Source organism: Rhyacophila brunnea, unplaced genomic scaffold, assembly GCF_057557595.1.
Source record: "Rhyacophila brunnea isolate RB1 unplaced genomic scaffold, BYU_Rbru_1.0 scaffold_21, whole genome shotgun sequence".
Classification (NCBI taxonomy): domain Eukaryota; kingdom Metazoa; phylum Arthropoda; class Insecta; order Trichoptera; family Rhyacophilidae; genus Rhyacophila; species Rhyacophila brunnea.
Genome location: NW_028232871.1, coordinates 4,142,536 through 4,165,122, shown reverse-complemented (window position 1 = coordinate 4,165,122; position 22,587 = coordinate 4,142,536). Strand labels below are relative to the sequence as shown.

Sequence of the window (22,587 nt, the reverse complement as noted above, 5' to 3'; positions counted from 1 at the left end):
TTTTCTGGCTACAAATTCATTCTAAATAAACAATGATACCTGCAAGTCATAAAATAACAATTACATAAATTAATAATATGACGACGTGTATTTTTAAAATGATTCGTTATGTACCTATCAAAGAAATAGGACAGAGTCTCTTTTCAATACCTAGTCTATTAATTTTTTATCAAATGCTTATTAGATCGCTTATATTATATTATTTGATATCATATTTCAATGTACAAAAAAAAAACAGAGAAATACAATTAACATTTTAATGTATTTGAAAATGAATATTTTTAAATGTAGGCAACTCAGATGTAGTTTTTAGTCTACGGGCTTCGCCGCTGTGTACCGTGAAATAGTGGTTATATTTTTTTTATAAAATGCTTGAAAATGACGACGATGCAACTGCGATATGTGATTCAACGGTAAAAATAAAATTGTTAATTCAATTTTGAAGTCGATTCGAGCATACTCGTTAACACTTTTAATGTTATGAAAACCTAACCTATAATTCCCGGTTGTATTGTTGCAGTCATCCCTTGTAGAAGGCTGTCGATTGCCGGTTCGAATGCAAGGAGGCGCAGACTGGCCCCTGGCCGAAATAATCAGTATTAAAGACATTCGAGGACAAAAATTATTCTACGTACATTACGTCGATTGTATGTGACATTGTTTTATTTGTATTTATCGTGAATAACATGTTTAGTTTCATATTTGGCGCCAAACATGTATTTGATGTTATTTCAAAACATTTGTTGTTTTTACGCATTTTAAACGTGCTCTATCACTCAAGTTAGTTGTAAACAATCTGATAATTCATAACAAAACTATTTTGCATATTTTTATTAAATTATAAGGCTGTTATCTCAACTTGTCATTTCGATTTGACAGAACACGATTTGCGACAGATTCAAACTAAATTTAAAATCGTTGCGTTTATTAAACACTATTTTATTAAAACTTTACATTGAATACATATATTTATTCATTGTTTACCTAAAGGCATAGAAAATATGATAATTTTCAAAAGAATTATTAGTATTTCTTGAAATGAAAGGATAAACACCCCAAAAATATACCGCTTTTATTACAAAAGCCAATCAAACTCAATGTTTTTATAAGATTATTAATTGCATTGTAATGAATTGTATTTAGTCTACAGATAAACCTTTAAAATTGTTTGCTTTAAGCAATACAACATTGGATTCTTCGAAATAAATTGAATTTAAGTAGTTACTTCATATTAGTACTATTATTCAATTTTTAAAGAAATTTAAATATGTGTTATAGTGCCTCTACACATGCATGGATTTACTGGCACCAATAATGTGTAAATTAAAATATCGCTATAATAACTGCTTACACGTAAAAGTGCTGACTGTCTCGCCGATCTCATTCTTCAAGCGTAAGCGAGATGTGTTGATATTGTATGGTGCTATTTGACAGGTTGTGAAAATTGGTAAACATCAAAATGCTCTGTATTTTTTCCGGCAAGTTCGCTATTATCGTTCTACTGTGTAGGCGCAGATATCGCACAAGTTCCAGCTGTTGCGTGAAAATTCAAAAGCTGCTGAACTTTTTTGATCCATTCATGCAATCTTATAACTTGCATGATAATATGTGTTTACTCATGCATTTTCGTGTTATGGCCGCGATAATACGTACTGTCAGCAGTAAATCCATGCACGTGTAAACGGGGTATTATGCAGTTATATGCTAATCTCACAATATCAAACTATCGAGTGAACAGGTTTAAAGTTTTCTGCATTCTTCAAAATGTTATAATTTATTTCTCTATAGAGGGATGCACTAATAGGTATAACCACAGACATTTATTATGAATGTGCTACATTTTGATAGTTTTAAAAGTCAAACTTAATTACTTAGGGCAGGGGTCGGCAAACTCTTGGACCAAAAGAGCCAAATATGAGTATCATAACGGTTAATTTTTTTTTCGAGAGCCATACATATATTTTTATAAATATGATTTATTTCAGTGAATGTTATTGTTTATTTATCAAGTCTTGGTGAAAAAGATTTTGCGAATAAAACTAACGCGTTATAAGTTTTTTTATTGTTGAAATTATAAATATATTTTTTACAGAAAATGAGTGACATACAATTTTCACGCATTCCTTAAAACTAATGTAATAACCTTCCTTGGATTTATTTGGAGAGTGTCTGTATTAGGGATTGCAATACCAGTATTTGAAAACCGGTATTAAATTATTTATCAATACCGAAATACCGGTTTCAAAAATCCAAAATACCGGTATTTTCGGTATTTAGAAACCATACACGTATATGCTTTTTAAAAATGACTTTAATGTTATCTTTTCATTACTTACTACTATATTATATATTAAATTTAGTGTACAGGTTTTATGCTACTAAAACGCAAATATATTGACTGTAATTAACAAAAATTAAATAATATTAAAACAAAATCCGTTAAATATACATATAGAATTGTCGCGATGAATTGACATATTTCGAAAAATAAAGCATTCATGGCAAATATTTTCAATTATTCTATAACAAACTATTGATCCAACATTGATAGTACATCCAACAAACGTTGGATTTCAAAGAGATATTTCTATACCCGGACTCTCGTAAAAATTAACAGTTCTAAAATATTATGATTTATACATGTTTACAAAGGTTAACATAATAAATGTAGGTAAGTACTTCAGATTGCTATATTTTTTTTTAAATAGATTTTAATAGTTCTAGGTATTTATTGATAAGAGCTTCTTTGTTTCTAGAATATGTTTTGAAGAATACCGATATTAATAAAGATATTCAATAGTAAATACAGAAATACCAGTATTGATATATTCATTCTGCATTGTAATCACTAGTCTGTATGTTTGGTATGTAACTTGTAGTTTTCAATTTTAGGCGCGACTCCAAATTCTCATCTGTTATTTGGCTTCTCTAAATGCTATTTATATTATTCATGTTTGAAAATGATTGTTCAAATACATATTATGTAGACTCGAATATGAGTTCGGAAAGCTATACCATGTATTAAAATCGTAGTATCTACCTTATTATGTGGATCTTTTAGAGCGCTCGGCTGAGTTGTGAAATTAAATTGCTCTCTCTCCAAATCCTCAATTTTGGTGGCAAGACCTACAAATTTGGAGCTACATAACTTTTTGCTTGTTAAAAGTACTCGTGTCAATATGAAATGGAGAGAAATTTAATTTGTCGAGTTTTGCAATGGGCCGATTTAAAACGACAACAATCATACTTTTTTTGTAAAAAATGTGAATTGGGAATTTGGCAAAGAGCCGCACGCCAATACCCAAAGAGCCACATGTGGCTCGCGAGCCGCGGTTTGCCGACCCCTGACTTAGGGCCCTATGCATAGTCATACTTATGAAAATATAGATTTATGCGTTGGGTACTTAAAATGGAAGCACACCTAATTAATATTCCAATTAATCCATAAGCCCAAGCCCAATAAAGTATCATCCATTTAGCCGTTAGATCCTTTCTATATAGATCACTAAAGTCAACCACATTTTGCTATATAGTGTTAGGGCCCTATTATACATAGTCGTCATACATAGATTAGATAAGGATCAGGGACGTATTTAAGTAACATTCCATAATAATTCCCATTCCAAGTATTTACATAAGTATATCATACATAGGGCACTAAGTTTACATTTTTTAATTGCATATCGGTGTAGAGCACAAATTACATGAGCAGACCCGATGACACACACCTGGCCCAATCGATTAATGTCATCATCATCAGCCGGGGTCAATCCACTGCTGGATGAAGGCCTCCCCAAGCTTCTTCCAACTCTCTCGGTCCTGTGTCGTTCGCTGCCACGTATTTCCCCCGAACTTCACCAGTTCGTCAATCCAGCGGCTTTTAGGGCGACCCTGTGGCCGTTTCGTGCCCCTTGGGTACCACTGGATGACGGCATTCGTCCAGCGGCCGTCCTTTCAGCGAGCAATGTGCCCCGCCCATCTCCATTTCAGCTGTTTGGCAACGTCTATTACATCGCGTACTCCTGTCTGCTTCCTAACCCATTCGTTTCTCTTGTCTTTGTCTCCTCGGCCATCTCTGGTGCCATGTCCGAAGTGCCCGACCGCTACATCATCCTGGTGTTGAGATCCGATTCGTGCATTAAAGTCCCCCATGATGATAGTGAAGTGACATTTCCGTTTATTTTTCAACGTACTGATTTCTTCATATAGTTCCTCCACTTCTTCATCAGGTGAGTTTTGAGTGGGCGCATAAACTTGCAAAAGCAGAATCTGGTATCTTTTCTGAGCTGAAGTGTTAAACTGGCTACTCTATCTGAGGAGAAATCAAATTCAACTATGCGATCTTTCCAGAGTCTGTGGATTAAAAATCTGATACCGCTTGTGCGTCCGGTCTTAGTCCCATTATAACAGAGTACATGTCCGCTGTGGAGATTGACGATTTCGTCTCCTTGTCGTCTTATCTCGCTGAGCCCGACAACATCCCAATGGATTTTTCAAGTTCTTCTTCGAGCTCTAGAAGTTTGACGTTGCTGGATAATGTTCTCGCGTTATAGGTGGCAATGGTCATCAGTAGGCAGCCGTTACCGTCTTTCCGGGGATTCTTAGCACCCTCTGCCTTCCCTTGCTGATTGCTGCCGTGATCAGTGTCAGGTTGGCCTCCGGAGAATAAAGGCCGAGATTTTTGTTTTTGTTCTATGGGGGTATTTGGACATAACACACCACGCTGTCCAAACGGGTTGGTGTGTGGTTTTCTGTCTGGGTTTTCCTTCCCGTAGCCAAAGGGTCTCTCGTTTTAAGGCGCCAGAGTTATGCCTTTCACCCTTCTCTATTAGCTACAGATGGGTTATACTGTCATAAGACACACCACATCTGCATTGCCCAGGGGACGCCGCGTGGAGGCTAGAGATAGGATTTGTTGGCTATCTAGAAATGTACCCATTGGCATTAGTGCATTTCATTGAGGCCCTAGCCAACCATTTGCCCCCTAATCAATTAATGTAATTTTCAATATTTCCATCAAATTGTGTGCAGAATAGAAAAATAATATTGTAGCTTGATCCAACTTGTCAATTGGGATGACAGACACCCTATCAATGTTAGTCAGTTTGCCATTTACTTTTATAATGATAGTCACCTGATCTAATTCATTATTTTAACAAACAATAATACGAAACAAAAGTAATATGTATGCTTGTAAATAAATACAATCAACAACTTGTACTTGTCTAAATGCAATCTCCGTTGGTGGCGGCTACATTTGAAGTACGAAAATATAAGGGAAGGCTGTTTGGTGCAGCCAACAAGCTAACGAATATATCTTTTTTGGTTTGCTTACAATTTTGAAACATAAGCAACATAAAGCCGGGTATCTATTAGCAAGCCATTACTAACTGTTCCTGTTGTAACTGTTCCAGATACTGTAACCAACTCTAGGTGTAAAATAATTATTTATTAGGCTCGCAAACTAATTATTTAGCGTCCATACTGGTTGCTGTATCTGCAACAGTCACAGTTACGGCTCGCTAATGAGTACCCGGCATAATGTGTGTTGTGAACCAATCAAAACATGAGTCGAAACAATGAAGTAGGCAACAGAACCATTGGTGCTATTTAAGATTGACGATCGGTGTTAGTCGTCGAGTCTGCGAGTCTACTCACGTAATTAGAACATAAGTGCAATACAGTACTCTCTCAGTAATCCGCCACCCCAAAAACCAGACAAGTGTCCAATTAGTGAAAGCTGCGGATTATAATGCATACATACAAAATATGGTAAAAATGAAAACAGGTATTTGGTAAAAATAGTCTTTTTGAGAAATTTGTACTAGCAAATTACGGTTTTATTTATAATAAAAATCAAGTATTTACTAAATTATACATATTTATTAACTGAATATTAAACAGTAAATCACTTGACACAACCAGTGTTGTTCAGTGAGGCAGATATTCTTAAATGGCTTAAGATTCCTGGCTTTCCCTATGACCAAAAGCTTCATTTTGTGTGTCGCGGTTGCATTGGAGCAAGGCATTATTATTGTGATGCAGTCCTTGGGCATTTTCCTCGACAATCGAATTCCGGCGAATTATAGTGCTTGATTTTGTGCTTTCCACTAGTAAAAATAACGGCGGATTATAGCAGTTGTCGGATAATCGAGCGGCGGATTACTGAGAGTGTACTGTACTTCCACCCAAACTTTTGAAATAATGTTCTGGTAAATGTTTTTTTTTTTGTTATCAGCCTAAATCAAAACGGCGTTTAAACCATGCATACTACTTACTGAGCACAAAAAAACTGCGTATGAACCATATAGCAGATGAACCGTATTTGAATTATGTGAAAGTAAACCTGTGTAGTACCTCACCAGTTGGATGTTAAGTAATAATGCAACATCATCAAATCTCTTCTAAACTGTGTATATCATGTGTCGAATAACAATGTGAATTTTCCAGTCAATAAAAGGTTAGATGAGTGGGTGGTGGAATCATGGCTGGACACGCGGAAAGTTCAGTTTCCTCACCCGGCTGGTGCCCTGCCGCCCGGTGCCGGGACTGGGAGTACGCCTGGAACGTGTACTCCCAAAAAACAGCTCATCGCCGCCTGCCCCATCATAGCCTCACCGGGAATCGTCTCGAGCGTTCCAATCATAGGTGAGAAATAATATACAACACATATTTAAATTTAGATACTAATTTCTTAATGTTATGTTGAAACTACAACCAATTTGGAAGAGCAAAAATATTATGAAAACGATTAAAATACGTCTAGTAAGATCTGTTATCTTCCTAAAATACAGTAAATGCATGAGGAAGGCAGAGGCTAGACGCTATTAAAATAATGATGTTAAGTCGGCTCTCACATCTAAACTCGCCTCGTGTGCCGCACAGCCATAAATCAAACTTTCCGAGAACGGCGATCCAGTGTTGCTTGTGAATAGGGAATCCAATCCCGGGATCCTGGGATCCCGAGCTATTTTCGATACCTATGAATCCCGGGATTGATAAACATAATCCCGGGATTTCGGGATTGATTTTTTTATCAATTTTTATGAAAAATATAACAGAAAAATACTTTTAATACGAAATAACTACATTAGAAATAAACTGAGTTTGAATGAAGTTTGATGTGTAGGTTGCCGATTCATTTTATTTTTTCACATAGATTATTAAAAATGAGAAAGATTGGTAAAAAAACAATGCTTCGCACTTTTAACAAAGTAATTCCACCATGATATCATACGTTTTACGGCAGTTTCATATTTGGCTGACTAATTAGATTTATGAAGCGGAAAGGCCATAAGTACGCCATGATTATTTGCTTTACTATTTTAAATCTCGCTGATCTATTCATTATGTCTTTACTATCAGAAATAGCAATCTCATATTAAATTCACATTATTATTTATATTACAATATTATTTACTCCATTAAACTTGTGTATTTCCAAGATTTAATGTATACAATATTAACAATAAATGTCTTCAATAGTATAAATTATACTAGATTTATTTTTGACCGATTTTATCAATGTTATTTGTAAATATAAAAATTTTATATTAACAATGGAAAAAAATCCCAATCCCGGGATTGTCAAATTGAAATCCCGGGATCAGAATTTTGGCTCGGGATTGGATTCCCTACTTGTGAAGACCGCGCACATCTACCTAGCGACAGTCGCGCATAGCCTTCGAAAGTATAGGAATGACCAATTCATAGGTGTTCGTATGCAACTTCGACTCAGAGCCCGAGAAGCATGCAACAGCAGATGTTTTTTTCAAACGAAACAGTTGCGATTGACCAATCTGCGTAGCTCTATTTGGCAACATGTGTTTTGTGAATAACGATGACGTGACATCGACGTATTCGACACGTTGTAGGCAAGACGAGTTTTGATGTGAGGGGGCCGGCTAAGTCTTGTCAGTGGCCAAATGTATCAACAACTCCAGCGAGACACTCCTCAATTTTCCTTCGCTGGACTCATATCGGACCAAATTTTTGGTCATATAGCCTGCAGGAAAATTGACAATCTAGAAAAACTCACAATATTTGATCAGGTAAAAGGTTAGAGAGGATGAGGAAGAACTCCCTTTACAGGTTTTCCATGGAGCCAAGCCATGGAGAAGGCTGCCAGATAACCGTATCATCCAGGTCACGATCCTCAGTCATGATGTCCTGACGAAGTAAAAGAAAACACTTACAATAATTCAATTGCTGAATATGTTACCCTTCAGTGAGTAAGGCGATCTGACTTCCTATTAGATGCGTTCGGAATCAGATTGGCCCGGAAAGACACCGAGAGAAATCCCAGTTGGCCAACGAGTCAGAAATGTAAATTTTTATTGCGAATTGCTAATAATGCATTTTTTGACATTCTTTTTGTGAATCAATCATTTAAATTTTTAATAAAAAACAATCTCTGGTATAACAGGGGACTTTTGGACCCTTGCCTAGTTTAGTTTTAATGACTAATAATCCCTCCAGACGATCTGATTTCGTTAGCCATTGGCCCAATTTGGTTAGTATCGAGATGTCTGTAAACGTGTCGAGTGACATTGAGTAAAAAATTCCCTGTAGCATTGAATAGTGTTCCATCAGTCAGACTTATACATCAGGGCTAGGTATATGTGGATATGTAATATAGCGATGCCATATTTTTAGGTTTTTTGTGCATTTTGTTTAGGTAGCAAGAATCAACTGACTAAATCTAAATATCTAGACGGCGTGTAATATAACAATTAACTGCATAAGCCCTGATAATGCAAGAGCTGTCGCAATCGCATGGGAGTAGATAATAATTTGTTATTGTTTTTTAGGACATGTTCCCGTGGCGACCCCGGCTGAGCCGGAAAAGACGGCGGAACCTTCCCGACCGGCCAGCCCCGTCACCTGTGGAACGGAGCTTGTTAATGGTGGAGCCGTCCTTGCTGCGGCGCTACATAAAAAGATGAACAGAAAGAGAAAGGCCGCCGTCATAGAGAGTGAAGTATGTTATCTCATATGCTTTACCAAATTTTAGCACAGCAACCGTGAAGAAGTTGCATTTTCATCCCATCCTTGGGATCTCATGTTGTTTGACTTATATCTTTTGATGCCGAAGTACAGTATACTCTTTGAAATAGATGTATATAGATGTTATTGTTAAGGTTTCGAATCCTGGGTCCGGCAAAAACTCACATTTTGTTTTTCAATGTCTGTTTAAACCCAGAGCAAGTGACTTTCGTCATCTATTTCTCGTGATAAACAAAAAAAAAACTGTTGTTGTCAACCTCCACTCTGTAGAGCACCATATATGATCTAAAGGTCAGTACTGACTTGAGCAAATTTGCGCACAAGAACGCTGCACGCGCAAATTTGATCATATCAGAAGAATGTCAAATTTGCGTGCGCGTATGAACAATATTCGATACTTGTTGATTTTTTCGATTTCATCAAAGAACTTGTGTGCTCAATCTGGACGTGTTAACTCCTGCATACGGCTAATTAAAACAACTGAAGTGGAATTTTACGCGCACGAACAAGAAAGTTGTGTGTAAAAAACTTTTAATCTGCACAAACGTTCGTACGCGTAAACCATTTGTACGCGAAAAAATGCTCAAATCAGTACCGACCTTTAGGATTGAACATGGTAAAAAAACTATATATATATATTTGGTAAAATTTACTATTGGAATTTGCAATTGACTCGTAATTTTCAGAAATATCAATATTTTGCTATTTGTATTTGTAATTATTTTAAAGGTGTGTTGATAATATCATAGTTTATTTTCATTCATATTGTGGATTAATATGGAATAGATTTTCCCAGTTAGATATTAAATTTGAGACTAATGTATGTCTGATGATTTTAATATGGTTGTTGACAGGATTCCATGGACGGTGGCGAAGTAGCGGTAAGACCACGACAGTCGGGAAGTATGGCGGCGCACGGTCATGATGACGTTGTCACGAGAATGAAGAATGTTGAGTTAATTGAACTCGGGCAGCATAGGATTAAACCATGGTATTTCGCTCCCTACCCCCAGGTAAAACATCACTATTTGATATCAATATAAAGTACCATTATTAATAATGATAAATTTCTTTAAATTATAAAGAAAAGGTAGAGGAAGGACAGATTCTTCTGACATTGCGAACATGATGAACGGTGTTAGCCGGCTCGCACATCTAATCTCGTCTCGCCTGCAACGTGTCGAATATGTCGATGTGACGTCTTAAATGGGGCTCTGCTGTGCTTCCCCCAGTACGCTTACGGCATACGCACACGCTACGAATTGGTCATTCCTATACCGGCTCGTCTGTTGCTGCATCCCATACATATTCAAGTTTCGAGAGGCTACATGCGACTGTCGCTAGGCACCTATGTGCGCGGTCTTCATATGCAACATCAGTGCGACGTTCCTAGAAGGTTTGATTTATGGCTGTGTGGCAGACGAGGTGAGTTTAGATGTGCGAGCCAGCTTAGTGTTATTTGATTTTAAATGTGTCGCCTGCATTGCCATAAGCATCTGACACCATTCTAACTAATGCATTACATCAGTGGTTTCCAAACTTTACGTTACTACACCTCCCTTTAAAAAAAATTTAATCCTAGTGCCTCCCCCCCCTTTATTTCATCAAATACATTTTACAAAAAGTGCTTTTCTCTAATAAACGGGCTCGATATATGGATTTCATTGCATCTAATGCAGAAAATTCCGTTTCGCATAAATATGATGTTACTAATGGAAGCAGTACCTACTTGCATTGCTTTTCTTGACAAAGTGAAGAAAGGTTTTTGTTTCCATATAGCCATATTTATTAGTCAGGAAATACACTACAAATAATTATAAAATAAAATTCTACATGTGAATTATCATCAATCACACACACACCACACAATCACATCAAATTGTAACACATATATTAGAAAATGTTAATATTTTGTAACTGAAACAGCGCCGCAGGCAACTATTTTTACTAATACATAGAATGAATTTGTGGTGTGTATTTATCTTACTTACACCGACGGTGGCCTCGCGGCTTCAGCGTTGGACTATAAAGCCGTGGGTCCCAGGTTACACCCACGGTGGCCGCGCGGCTTGAGCGTTGGACTATAAAGCCGTGGGTCCCAGATTCAAATCCTGGGTCTGGCAAGTACACATATTGTTTTTCAATTTGTGTGTGTCAGGGTATGGACCTAATAGGTTGAGCAAGTGGCTGACATCCATTTCTCATAAAAAACAAAAATCTGTTAATACAAACCTCTACTCTGTGGAGGCCCATATGATCCTATCAAGATCGGACATGGTCAAAAAAAAAATTATCTTATTTAACTGGTCTTTCCGCAACGCCGGGCCCCCCGGTTGGAGCCCTGTCAGCCCTCCTCTTGTGGAGGCCATGCACAATAGTATAGAAATGAGGTATAATACAATTATTAGTCTCCATATTTCATAATACAGGTTTGCAAACAACCTAACTTTTATAGGACTGTTTTTTTATGTAGTTTATAACTAGCTGCCGTTTTATGAACTATGCACTTGCAAACTGCAAACCTGTGGCTACATTATTGTATTAAACCTTTGCAACAGTCCGTGCCTCCCCAGGGAAGCGCGCCCCCCAGTTTGGAAATCGCTGCATTACATGATTACACACTTGATTCGTAATAATATGTTAAACAAAAAAATAACCTATTTAGTTATAATATTATAATGTTGTCATACACATTTAATTTTTTCCCAATGTTAATGACACATTAGCAGGTGCGTACAAGGGGGGAGTTTTTAGTTCCGGAACCCCCCCCCAGAAAGAAAAAAAATACAATTTATTTAGGTAAATAGAATATTACTTCTTGTTCTTCTTCAAGATCTCATGACTGAGGATCGTGACGAAGACCCATTAATTGGTGCAACTATCGTTTGCTTTAATATTCCGATACATTATATTTGAAGACATACCAGCGTGAACGACACAAACGGACACTAACAATCTTAATAATTATGACCATTGTAGACCCACTCACGTTCGATAATCATTTTTTAATGCAACAGCTAGCAATAACTCATAGATGAACACCTTGCAGGCCAGGTATTTATTGTTAGACTCAAAAGTATGGAGTGTCTGCATATGGGGAATGTGCCTGGAAAAGTGCAGTATTCCGCAGTTGTAGTAAAGAGAAGCGGAAATGGACTCCTCCCAAAGCATTTTGTTATGAGTGTGCCTGCACTCTATGTATCCTCCAGCAGGTAGAATTCTCTCCCAACGTTTGTATCTACTGGTTATTAATTTCATTTTTTTTTTGTTTCAGGAAATGGTACATTTACCATGCATTTATATATGTGAATTTTGTCTAAAATATAGAAAGAGTAGGAAATGCTTAGAAAGGCATTTGGTGAGTACCCAATAATTCACATATATGAAATATAATAAAACCCAAAGATGTTGAAGAAAACCTTATTCTATAGAGAAGGAGACTAAACATAATATGAAAGTGGAGAATTAGACGGTTTTGTCGTTGATCTTGCATAGAAAAATGACACTTACGTCAATCTGGAACATGCTTCAGTGATTTTGATAGGCAAGACTCGATCTGGCAGAATAAGTTGTTTTTCTACATCTTTGGTAAACCCTGATAGGGTAGTAACATTGAAATGATTGCGTATTGTATACATATCGTCTCTGTTCTGGCAGAACACACTAACTGGAGAATACTAGTTTTGAGTGATTTGACTTTGAAGTTGTTAAAATGTTTGAAATGGTCTATCATGTGAGTTTATTAAATAATCATAAAAAGGATGACTTTAAAATAAAGACTTTATTTATTAAGAAGGTTTCCAGACGGCAAAGTTTGAAATAAGGAACATTTTGGTATAACTAACTCAATATGTAATTTTTTCGAATTAGTGTCTTCTGCCAGAACAGTGACGATATTATGTATGATCATATCAGAAGAATGACAAGTATTGACAGTAAATATAAGAAAAGCTTATGTGTATTCAATTACTTGCTCTCCTTATGATTCTAGTAATTTGATCGTCGACACATAACTTCATGTTTATTTTATCATTGCTCTCTATACAGTCAGTCCATAATGATTGAAACCGATCAAAATTGCCAACAAAAGTCAACTGTGTAAAAGATATTTCATGAAAGACACCTAATGAATCTGGAAGTATTGTATGAAATTACCCATACTGGTTAAAACCCCCACTATACACCCACGGTGGCCGCGCGGCTTAAGTGTTGGACTATCACGCCGTGGGTCCCAGGTTCGAATCCTGGGTCTGGCAAATAGGTACACATATTGTTTTTCAATTTGTGACTGTCAGGGTATGGACCTAATAGATTGACCAAGTGGCTGACATCCATTTCTCGTACAAAACAAAATCTGTTAATACAAACCTCTACTCTATGATTCTATTAGGATCGGACATGGTCGAAAGAAAGAAGAAAAGAACTTAAAACCTATATATAAATGCGGTGTTTGTACATTATTGACATAAGCATATCCTATCATTAATTAAAACGACACATGCTGGTGAAAAACCATGTGATTTTACTTGCATATAAAGCCTTATGACTTCAACACTGGGAATCACTGATTTAGAGAGGCATTCAATACAATTGTTTTCGACCAAGAATTCTCTGCTTAGGAAGGAAAATTGGACCGTTGTCTGGAATAAGAGCATTACCACAAGAATACTAATTTTTAGTAAATCAGTTCCAAACAAAAATAATTATTCAATCTTGACAACAGATGGCACTAGAAGTATTTGATCGGTGATATGCGTTATGTATCACATGATTTTTGAACTGATGTGTCATGTTAATTGCGATTATCTCAAAACGAAGATTTCAGTATAACGTTACTTTTCTGAAGAGAGGCTCAATTATTGTATTTTATCTTTTTTTTAAATTTAATTTTACCCAAAGTTTTATGAAGAATTCACATTTTTTTTTACGTACAATGTTGCCTGACAACCTCGTCTTGCTTTCAGGTAAAATGCAATCTCCGGCACCCGCCTGGCAACGAAATCTACCGCAAAGGTAGCATATCGTTTTTCGAAATAGACGGAAGAAAGAACAAAAGCTACGCGCAGAACTTGTGCCTACTGGCAAAGCTGTTTCTAGACCACAAAACCCTGTATTACGACACCGACCCCTTCCTCTTTTACGTCATGTCCGAGTTCGACCCGAGGGGGTTTCATATAGTAGGTTACTTTTCCAAAGAGAAGGAGAGTACGGAAGATTACAATGTAGCTTGTATATTAACATTACCCCCATACCAGCGGAAAGGATATGGGAAATTATTAATTGAATTTAGTAAGTATCTATTTATTTGTATAAATTATTTGTTGGCTTCTGTTTTTACAGGTTGATAGAAGGGGTTATGTTTTAGACATGGTCACGATAAGTGAAATTTTACTATCAATAGAGGATTTAAAAAAAAAAAAACAGTTTAAAATATCTATAGCTGGGATGTAAAACCACATATGTCAAAAAATTCAATTTCTGAGTTTCGTACATTCTACTTTTGTACAATTCGTTATTTCGTAGATTTCTTGAAATTTTTATTTTTGTCGATAATGCTAAAAATATTATTGGAACACAACGTAGTGACGATTCCTTTGAAGCCTTTGTCCCTAGCTTTTGTTACGCTATGGTATATGCCCACATAGCAGGTGTGGAGGGAAATGGAAGGGATATATTTTGCTTGAACATACTTTACAACATAATAGATTTAAGCAATGACAAAAACTCGTATCATAATAAAAGACTTTTATAAATATTATAAACTCGAATCATGAGTTACGTGTTTGTAAATATACAGAATACTGAACTCCGAGAGATAATTGTACTGAAGCTCTTTCTCGTAAGTCAAGATACGTGTTTGCTGCAGTAATATTCACAGTAAAGTTGCAACGCATTCTAGTATCTCCGACAATATGACTGATCGGTCGAAAGTATAGTGCGATAAATTGAAGAAATATAACATTTTTTTCATGAAAATATGTGTAACTATACTAAATGGATATTTCATAGAAGAAATTTTATTTCTAAATTAAAAACTGAGAGAATAAAGTTATATGCCTCTCCTGAAAAGTTGTGATTTTTGAGATACGTGTTTGTAGAAAATTACAGACGACATTAGGTATGTGGCCTTATCGAACAAAAGTTTGAGAATGGTTTATCAAAGTTTGTCAAACTCAAAATTTTACTGTAGGTATGTTTGGTATGAAGTTGGATGAGAACATTGATTTTTCTTTTATTTATCATATATGTAAATCTATTTTCAGGTTATGAATTATCAAAGTTTGAAGGCAAGACTGGGTCACCGGAGAAACCTTTGTCTGATCTCGGACTGCTTTCGTACCGAAGTTATTGGGCACAAACAATATTAGACATATTGACAACAATCAAACCTGTCGGGGAGAATGAAAAACCTCTAATTACTATTACGTAAGTATCGTCTACCTGGCGATTGTTTCTCTTTTCAAACTGGAATAGATTTAAATGTCAGGGGTAGTGGGGTATGCCAGTAAGACAATAATGACATGAAACCATAATGAATATTGATCATAGAAATCATACCGTTACCATTACCATTCAGGCAAATGTCATTATCAGTAGAAACATAGTTTTGAGACACACAAGACTGACAGTTTAATTAAGTCCCCATCCAGGGAACGTTGAGCGGCGCGCGCAACTTAAACGTATAACCGTGTGTGAAAATGTTCATAGACAATGTCTTTTTTTGGTTATACGTTTGAGTTGCGCGCGCCGCTCAATGCTCCGCCAAACGCGCCTACGCTGGACGGCTAAGGGTCTATAAGAAAATCAAATTTTTGACTCACATTTGGTCTCTGATCAGGTTCAGTATTCTGTCTCATTTATTGACCTTCTGAGTAAGTGAGTGAGTTTGTTTTTCTGTGGCATACATATTTATCTGAAATTTTTGCTGATAGTGACTTTTATTGAACAGTGGTGATATCGCGCCCTTGAAGAATGATATGTGTCAAATATATACATGTTGCTAAACTTTTTTATCATGTTCATCAAATGTGTCGCTGAGTTTCAAAACCCGCTATAACACTTTTTTGAAATAATTAAGATATATATATCATTGGATTCGTTATTAAAATCTCTACATGAAAATTTTATCGCCACTTTCAAAAGCCGTTACGATTAACTGTCATTTATGAAACAAAATCAATGTGTCTATCAAATCCCGCTATAACACTACTGAAACATTCAAAAACCTTTTTAGTTCAAAAAGTTTTTGTTGATTTTCTCAACATAATGAAATAATAGCGGGTTTTGAAACTCAGCGACACAAATAATGTTTCAAAATAATCCCGTACAGTATCTATAATTCATTAAAATGTCATTGCTGTGAATATTACAATTTCGTCCATTTCCTACTTACCAATTGCGGAGGTTGGTAAAAATTGAGTTTCCCATAAAACTAAACTGCCATATTATCATTAAAAATATTGTTAAGAGCGTACTTCAGTGAAACGGCAAATAATTTTCAACAGTAGGTGCGACGAAATTTCTCACTAGTCGCCAATCGGAGACCGACAGTCGAGGTGTCTGCACGTCGATTTGTTTTGTCATGGCGTCGGATGAAAATATTCTTAAATCGTGTAAAGATGACTAAAAAACTTTACATATTGTACTTAAAAAAGAAAACATGTCAATGAATATACTATTATTATTAGTAATATAACAATAAACATAACATTAAATGGACGCATGTTAGATTTTTATGACAAATTATATTTGGTTCGGCACGCGTCATTTGCACAATCCGCGCATCGCCTAGCCACGATCTTTTTAGACCATGCCTCAACTGAAGTATAGCCTTAACGTTTCAATGTTATTGTATAATTTTTTTTTGTTTTGTTTCAGTGAAATTTGTGAAATGACAAGTATTAAAAAAGAAGATGTCATATCAACGTTACAAAATTTAAATCTTATTAATTATTACAAGGGACAATATATAATATCAGTTAACCAGGTAAAAACAAAGAAACTTATAGTTTAATTAATTTATTTGAGATTTTTAGATATTCGCAGATTTTTAACGACATGTTGAATGTAGAGCTAGGCTCTTACTACCATCGCTGTAATATCGATAATTTGTGGCTTATTATTTAAGTATTCAAACAGATGTCACTGTGTGTTTAATTTTTTATATTATGCAAATTAATCGACAGTGACTAGTAATTTAAATTTAAAGTCGGATGAGATAACTCGCGTAATTTGTATATGGGGCCTGTCGATCACGGCCTCATGGAGTGAGAAAACTCGCTGAAGGCATAGAACCAGCTAAAACATTTTGATACTGTTATCAATATATTATAATGTTTTTAATACCTATTGTCATGAATACAATAATTTTTGGATATATGTTAAAGATAAGATGCTAGAGGCAGACGTCATTCCACCAAACCCTGCGTGGCAATAAAATGGGCCTCACATACTTAATATTTACTGAGCCACATCTAGTGTGCCAGTCAAACCAATTGTCAAACTCATGCTCTGTGGGCTTTGCACCAAAGACTTTCTTTTCGGCAATAATCCAGTATTTTCTTTACGAATACATGACACACGAATATGCAGCATTTTTTCCATTTTTAATATACAAAGCTTTAGCGCATTTGAGATGGGCCTTTGAGACAATTAATTTTATAAACAAATGAATGTATTACTTTTACAGGAAACTGTAATGTCACATAAAAAAGCAATGGAGAAGCGAGTAGTTAGAATTGATCCTAAGTGCCTTCATTGGACACCCAGAGACTGGTCTAAACGGGCAAAATGGTGAGTTTTTCAATCTAAATACAATTTCAACGTATGTAATTCTGTTCACAGTTCATACTGCAATTGGTCATAATATTATGAGACATGTTATTCTAAGTCGGCTTGCACATTGGAACTCACTCGTCTCACCTAAAAAAGTGTCAAATACGTCGACGTGACGTCATCGTTATTTATCGAAACAACATAACACGCGTTGCCAAATGGAGCTTCGCAGATTGATCGAATACAACTGTTTCGTCTGAAAAAAACATCCGGCTGTTGCATTCGACATGTTGCATCCTTCTCGGGCTCCGAGTCGGAGGGTCGAAGTCACAAAGAAACACCTACGAATTGGTCATTCCTATACCGGCTCGCCGATCACCGTATTGAAATATCCATGCGTTTCGAAGGCTACGCGCGACTGTCGCTAGATAGATGTGCGAGGTTGTGTCATGCAACGCTGGCCGCCCGTTCTCGGAAGTTTTGATTTATGGCGGTCAGGCACACGAGGCGAGTTATGATGTGCGAGCCGGCTAAAAACCAATATATCCATAATTGGTCAAAATCTCACAAAAGGTATGTATGTATGTATGTATATAGTGAAACCTCGATTTTACATTGTTGAAGCGAATTATAAAAACGTAAATAGAAGCAAAATGTAGATTGAATAATTAATGTTTGAAAACTTATTGACATACAGAAATCAATAATTAAAACGATGCCATTTTTCTTTGTTTATATAGTTTGGAATAAAGGGTTTATTAGCCAATAAAAATGTGCATATTTTTCTAATTTAAAAATATAATACAATAGGAAAAATAAATTATCGTTAAAAATGTCATTCACCACAAATGTTCAATTATGGACTTATCAGTTTTTGAAAATAGACATATCATAATTATGACCTATTGCAGTGTGTATTGATGATAGGATGTTAAGTGTGGTCGAGTCACTTCCTAAGAACTATGTACATTTAATTGCTTTGTCTAGTATTGTTTTGTGACAGGCTAAGTTCAAAAGTCAATAGGAAAACTTATGACATTTACTCACACAGTACATACAATATAATATACAGATTCGACAATAGCCATTAGAATCGATTCCAATTTTAGAAAAAAATTAAAAAAACCTTTTTAAAGTTTTTGATTAAATTTTTTTTAAGTGCATTTATTTACGTTATTACGAGGAAGATGGGACCGACTGAATTTGCTTGTTATAAGCATTACTCGTTATATAACATTTTTCGCGCCACGTTCTATTTAAGCATAGAAATAGAAAATTTGAAAACCATTGTAAAAATCCCCGAATCAAGCATGGCATTCATAAACTACAAAAGAAGTTGTTTATTGTAATGAAGTGCTGAGCCGCCGGCACTGATAGGTACCTACCGACTTCACAAAGCTTGGATTTTTTACATGCAATTTCAACCATATGCGTGGATACTTTTTCAATGTTGTCGGCGAAAACACCAATTAGTTACTTAGACACTTAACTAGTGTCATAAACGTAATCTGATCTCGGCCGGCATCGGTCTAGTTAACTGTCCGGTCGGATTTTATTGCTTAGGGTCGAAAATGTTGTTTTTAAACGATCGACACATTCATAGTTTTGTTCGGTATACCCGAGAAGTAGCTCATTATAAAAGTGAATAAATGTATGGAGAAAATCATAAACTAAAATGTCAACGAATGTTTCCTCATTACATCCGAGATCTCGCTATTTCCGTGATCGTAATAACCAAGTTTGACTGTATATAATTTTTAAAAACCATTGAAAACACATCCTAGAAAAAAAGGTCAACCCAACGGGACTCGAACCTCACATGTGTTCACTGTCATATATATATGACGCTAGGCGTTATGCAAATTTAAATATGACATCTTTATACTTACTTATGAATAAATATTAAATTATTATTGAAAATACATAACAATCATAAAGCTGGTGGCTTGGCGAAGTGGCATGAATCATAAGTACACCAATAGCTCAATTGGGAGAGCCGTCACACGGACAAAAATGTGATGTTTGAGTCTCACTCAGTTGGACTTTCTTCTAGTATGTGTTTTCTGAGGTTTTTCAAAAAATATGTATGTACTAAGTTTATAGTTGAAAGTGAATTCTTTATGGGAACAATAATTTGAAGTAGGATGTTCATTCCTCGTTCGAAATGAAAAAACGTTTTCAACAAATCCTTCAAGGTTATCTTTCAGCCAAGTAATTTTTGTCCTGTGTCAAATTTCATGATACAGGTGTTCATAACTTATTGTTCTACATCCAGCCCATTTTTTTCCATCTTCCATTGTTTATTTTCCCTAAATTTTGTATGCAGCATTATTGTGCTATCATTTAATAAGTACATTATTAGTACAGTGAAACCTCGTTAATACGAATTCCATGGGACCGAAAATGTATGAGGGAACAATTTTATTTTTTTTTATTTTCATTAATTTCGTTTCCGATCATAGATGTGCCTACCGAATTGGGTCATAAAATGTCAGGATTATTTTTATTACCTTCATAAAATAAGTAATTTTTGATGTTTTAAGAAAAGTCTGTTACAATTTTCAATAACTGGCTCATGAAATAGTGTACTTTATTACGATTTATTGAATATTTTGATATGCCAGGGGCTCTGAAATCATTTTGAATTACGAAATTCGAATTAAAGGTATCGTTTTATATGAAAATAATGTTCAAGGGACTTTTTTTTCCCGAAAATTTCGAATTACCGCAAATTTCGAATTATCAGTGTTCTCACTAACGAGGTTTTACTGTAATTATTATAGTAAATTATGCCATATAAATAAAAATTGTGCAATAATTGAAAAAGACCGCTATAACTAGTGACCGTATAGGTAAATCAGTATACAGTGGTACACAGACAGCATAGGCGGCTTGCGGTTGTAGTGGTTTTATTTGTAGCATTGAAACTGGCATCGCAGCCAGTGTTGCCATATTTTTCTATGCTGATTATAGTACAAAGGCATTTTTCGTCTTGAATCCTTTAAAATTATAGTATTTTGGCATATTTGGCGTAAAATTATAGTATTTTACATTTTTCGCAAAATCAAATTTATAGTAGTGTACTATAATTATAGTACGGTTGGCATCACTGATCGCGGCAAAAATTCCAATACACCCGCGAATCACCTATGGTGCCACTGTAGAATAATTTACCTATATAAATGTATTGTACTAATAAATCAATACAATTTTATACATTTACTTATTATTATGTTTTTCCTCTTGTCCACAGTGCCTAAGTGCGGGTCGTCCACTATTTTCGTCTAAGAATATCACTCGAAAAAATTACAATTCACAAAATCCGTTGTTTATCTTGGCTTCGCAAACTTATCAAAGTGTTAAAACAGTCTGCTAATAATATTATCAATAAACTTCATTGAATTCTGTATTTATTCGATATAAAAAAAATATAAATCAATATTTCATTATGTACTATCCATAGACAAGATTTCATTATTCATGTTATACTGTGGAAAGAAATATTCGCACCGGTATTATATTTCTGGTAGAAATTTCATACACTGAAAGTATTAATAACTTATTTAATTATCGTTGAAAAAATTCTAAGTTTTCCGGACAGGTTTATTTAATTTAAAATTGTGCACATTTTAATTAAGGCGTAAAATATTAATTAAGGTTTAATAAATAATAAAAAAATGTCAGTGTGTCGTAAAGTGAGATTCGCGCTTTGTAAGCAATATAAAAGTTGTTTGTAATATTTTTTGACAATGTTCATAAAGATGCGCTTACACGAACAAAGTTTTTAGTTCAATCTTCTGTTTTGTGGAGTATAACTCAAAACTTAATAATTCTTAAACGGCATCCGTTTTACCGTGTAATTAAAAAGTACGTAACGATAAATTTGAATATTGAAAAGTCCTATTATAATATTAATGTGGATTGTTCAAGTTGCGAGTTCATGTTGAACTTGGCCCGTCGCCGCTTCAAACGACTCCCATGATCTTCAGTATCTTGATTCCGGCGACAACTTCAAGCGAGTAATTAAGCCTGAGAAGTGTGGTGTATGATTTTGGAGAAATCATTTTTGTTTTCATTCAGAATTATAGCTGATACTTGTTTGTATTGTAAATAAATTATACCAATACATTTATGTTATTTTTATTTATGACCTTACAATCCTTACATGTCGCACCGTGAGTGTAAAACCAAGGCATCTACAAATTTTTCATTTTTTTCAAAACAACTGAAAAAGTCGTGAACTTGATAATGTAAAAGTGAAGTAACTGAAAGAACATGCAATATTATGTACATATAGTTTTCATTCAGAATTATAGCTGATACTTGTTTGTATTGTAAATAAATTATACCAATACATTTATGTTATTTTTATTTATGACCTTACAATCCTTACATGTCGCACCGTGAGTGTAAAACCAAGGCATCTACAAATTTTTAAATTTTTTCAAAACAACTGAAAAAGTCGTGAACTTGATAATGTAAAAGTGAAGTAACTGAAAGAACATGCAATATTATGTACATATAAACCAAATATTATGGTTTTTTTTAGAAACTCTTTTTCTCCTAACAAAACAAAGACTTCAAACCCTAATATATCCAAAATATGTCTTGCAGATGTCTTGGTTTTACACTCACGGTGCGATGTATTTATTTATTAGAAAAAAGAGTATTACGGCATTACGATGAACTAACACAATCATTTTATATTTTTCTGTATGGGATAACAACGAAAACAGTCAGATCTTGGATTGCGAGGTAATACATCGCGGTCATAACAGCAAAACGCATGCGGAAACACATATTAAC

At 35.1% G+C, this 22,587-nt stretch overlaps 1 protein-coding gene across 2 annotated transcripts; it reads left to right on the top strand.

The window, feature by feature from the left end:
- Window positions 1-275: 275 nt before the first annotated feature.
- On the top strand, window positions 276-22,139 carry Tip60 (Histone acetyltransferase Tip60). Of its 2 annotated transcripts, XM_085948862.1 has the most exons (11): window positions 276-413; window positions 521-647; window positions 6,451-6,648; window positions 8,811-8,980; window positions 9,861-10,019; window positions 12,281-12,364; window positions 13,971-14,295; window positions 15,270-15,432; window positions 16,885-16,993; window positions 17,696-17,799; window positions 21,035-22,139. In XM_085948862.1, the coding sequence occupies exons 1-11, from the start codon at window positions 369-371 to the stop codon at window positions 21,039-21,041; spliced, it is 1,491 nt and encodes a 496-aa protein (XP_085804988.1). In that variant the 5' UTR covers window positions 276-368; the 3' UTR covers window positions 21,042-22,139. The 2 variants fall into 2 exon arrangements, with proteins under 2 accessions (XP_085804988.1, XP_085804989.1); XM_085948863.1 differs by lacking the exon at window positions 21,035-22,139 and having other exon boundaries at window positions 307-413; window positions 17,696-17,803.
- Window positions 22,140-22,587: the final 448 nt, after the last annotated feature.

Excerpts from the sequence above, each read along its gene's own strand:
- Tip60 (XM_085948862.1), top strand. The coding sequence starts at position 369 with ATGCTTGAAAATGACGACGATGCAACTGCGATATGTGATTCAACG. Across the intron at positions 10,020-12,280 it reads ATTTCGCTCCCTACCCCCAG|GAAATGGTACATTTACCATG; the intron begins GTAAAACATCAC and ends TTTTTGTTTCAG. Across the intron at positions 14,296-15,269 it reads GAAATTATTAATTGAATTTA|GTTATGAATTATCAAAGTTT; the intron begins GTAAGTATCTAT and ends ATCTATTTTCAG.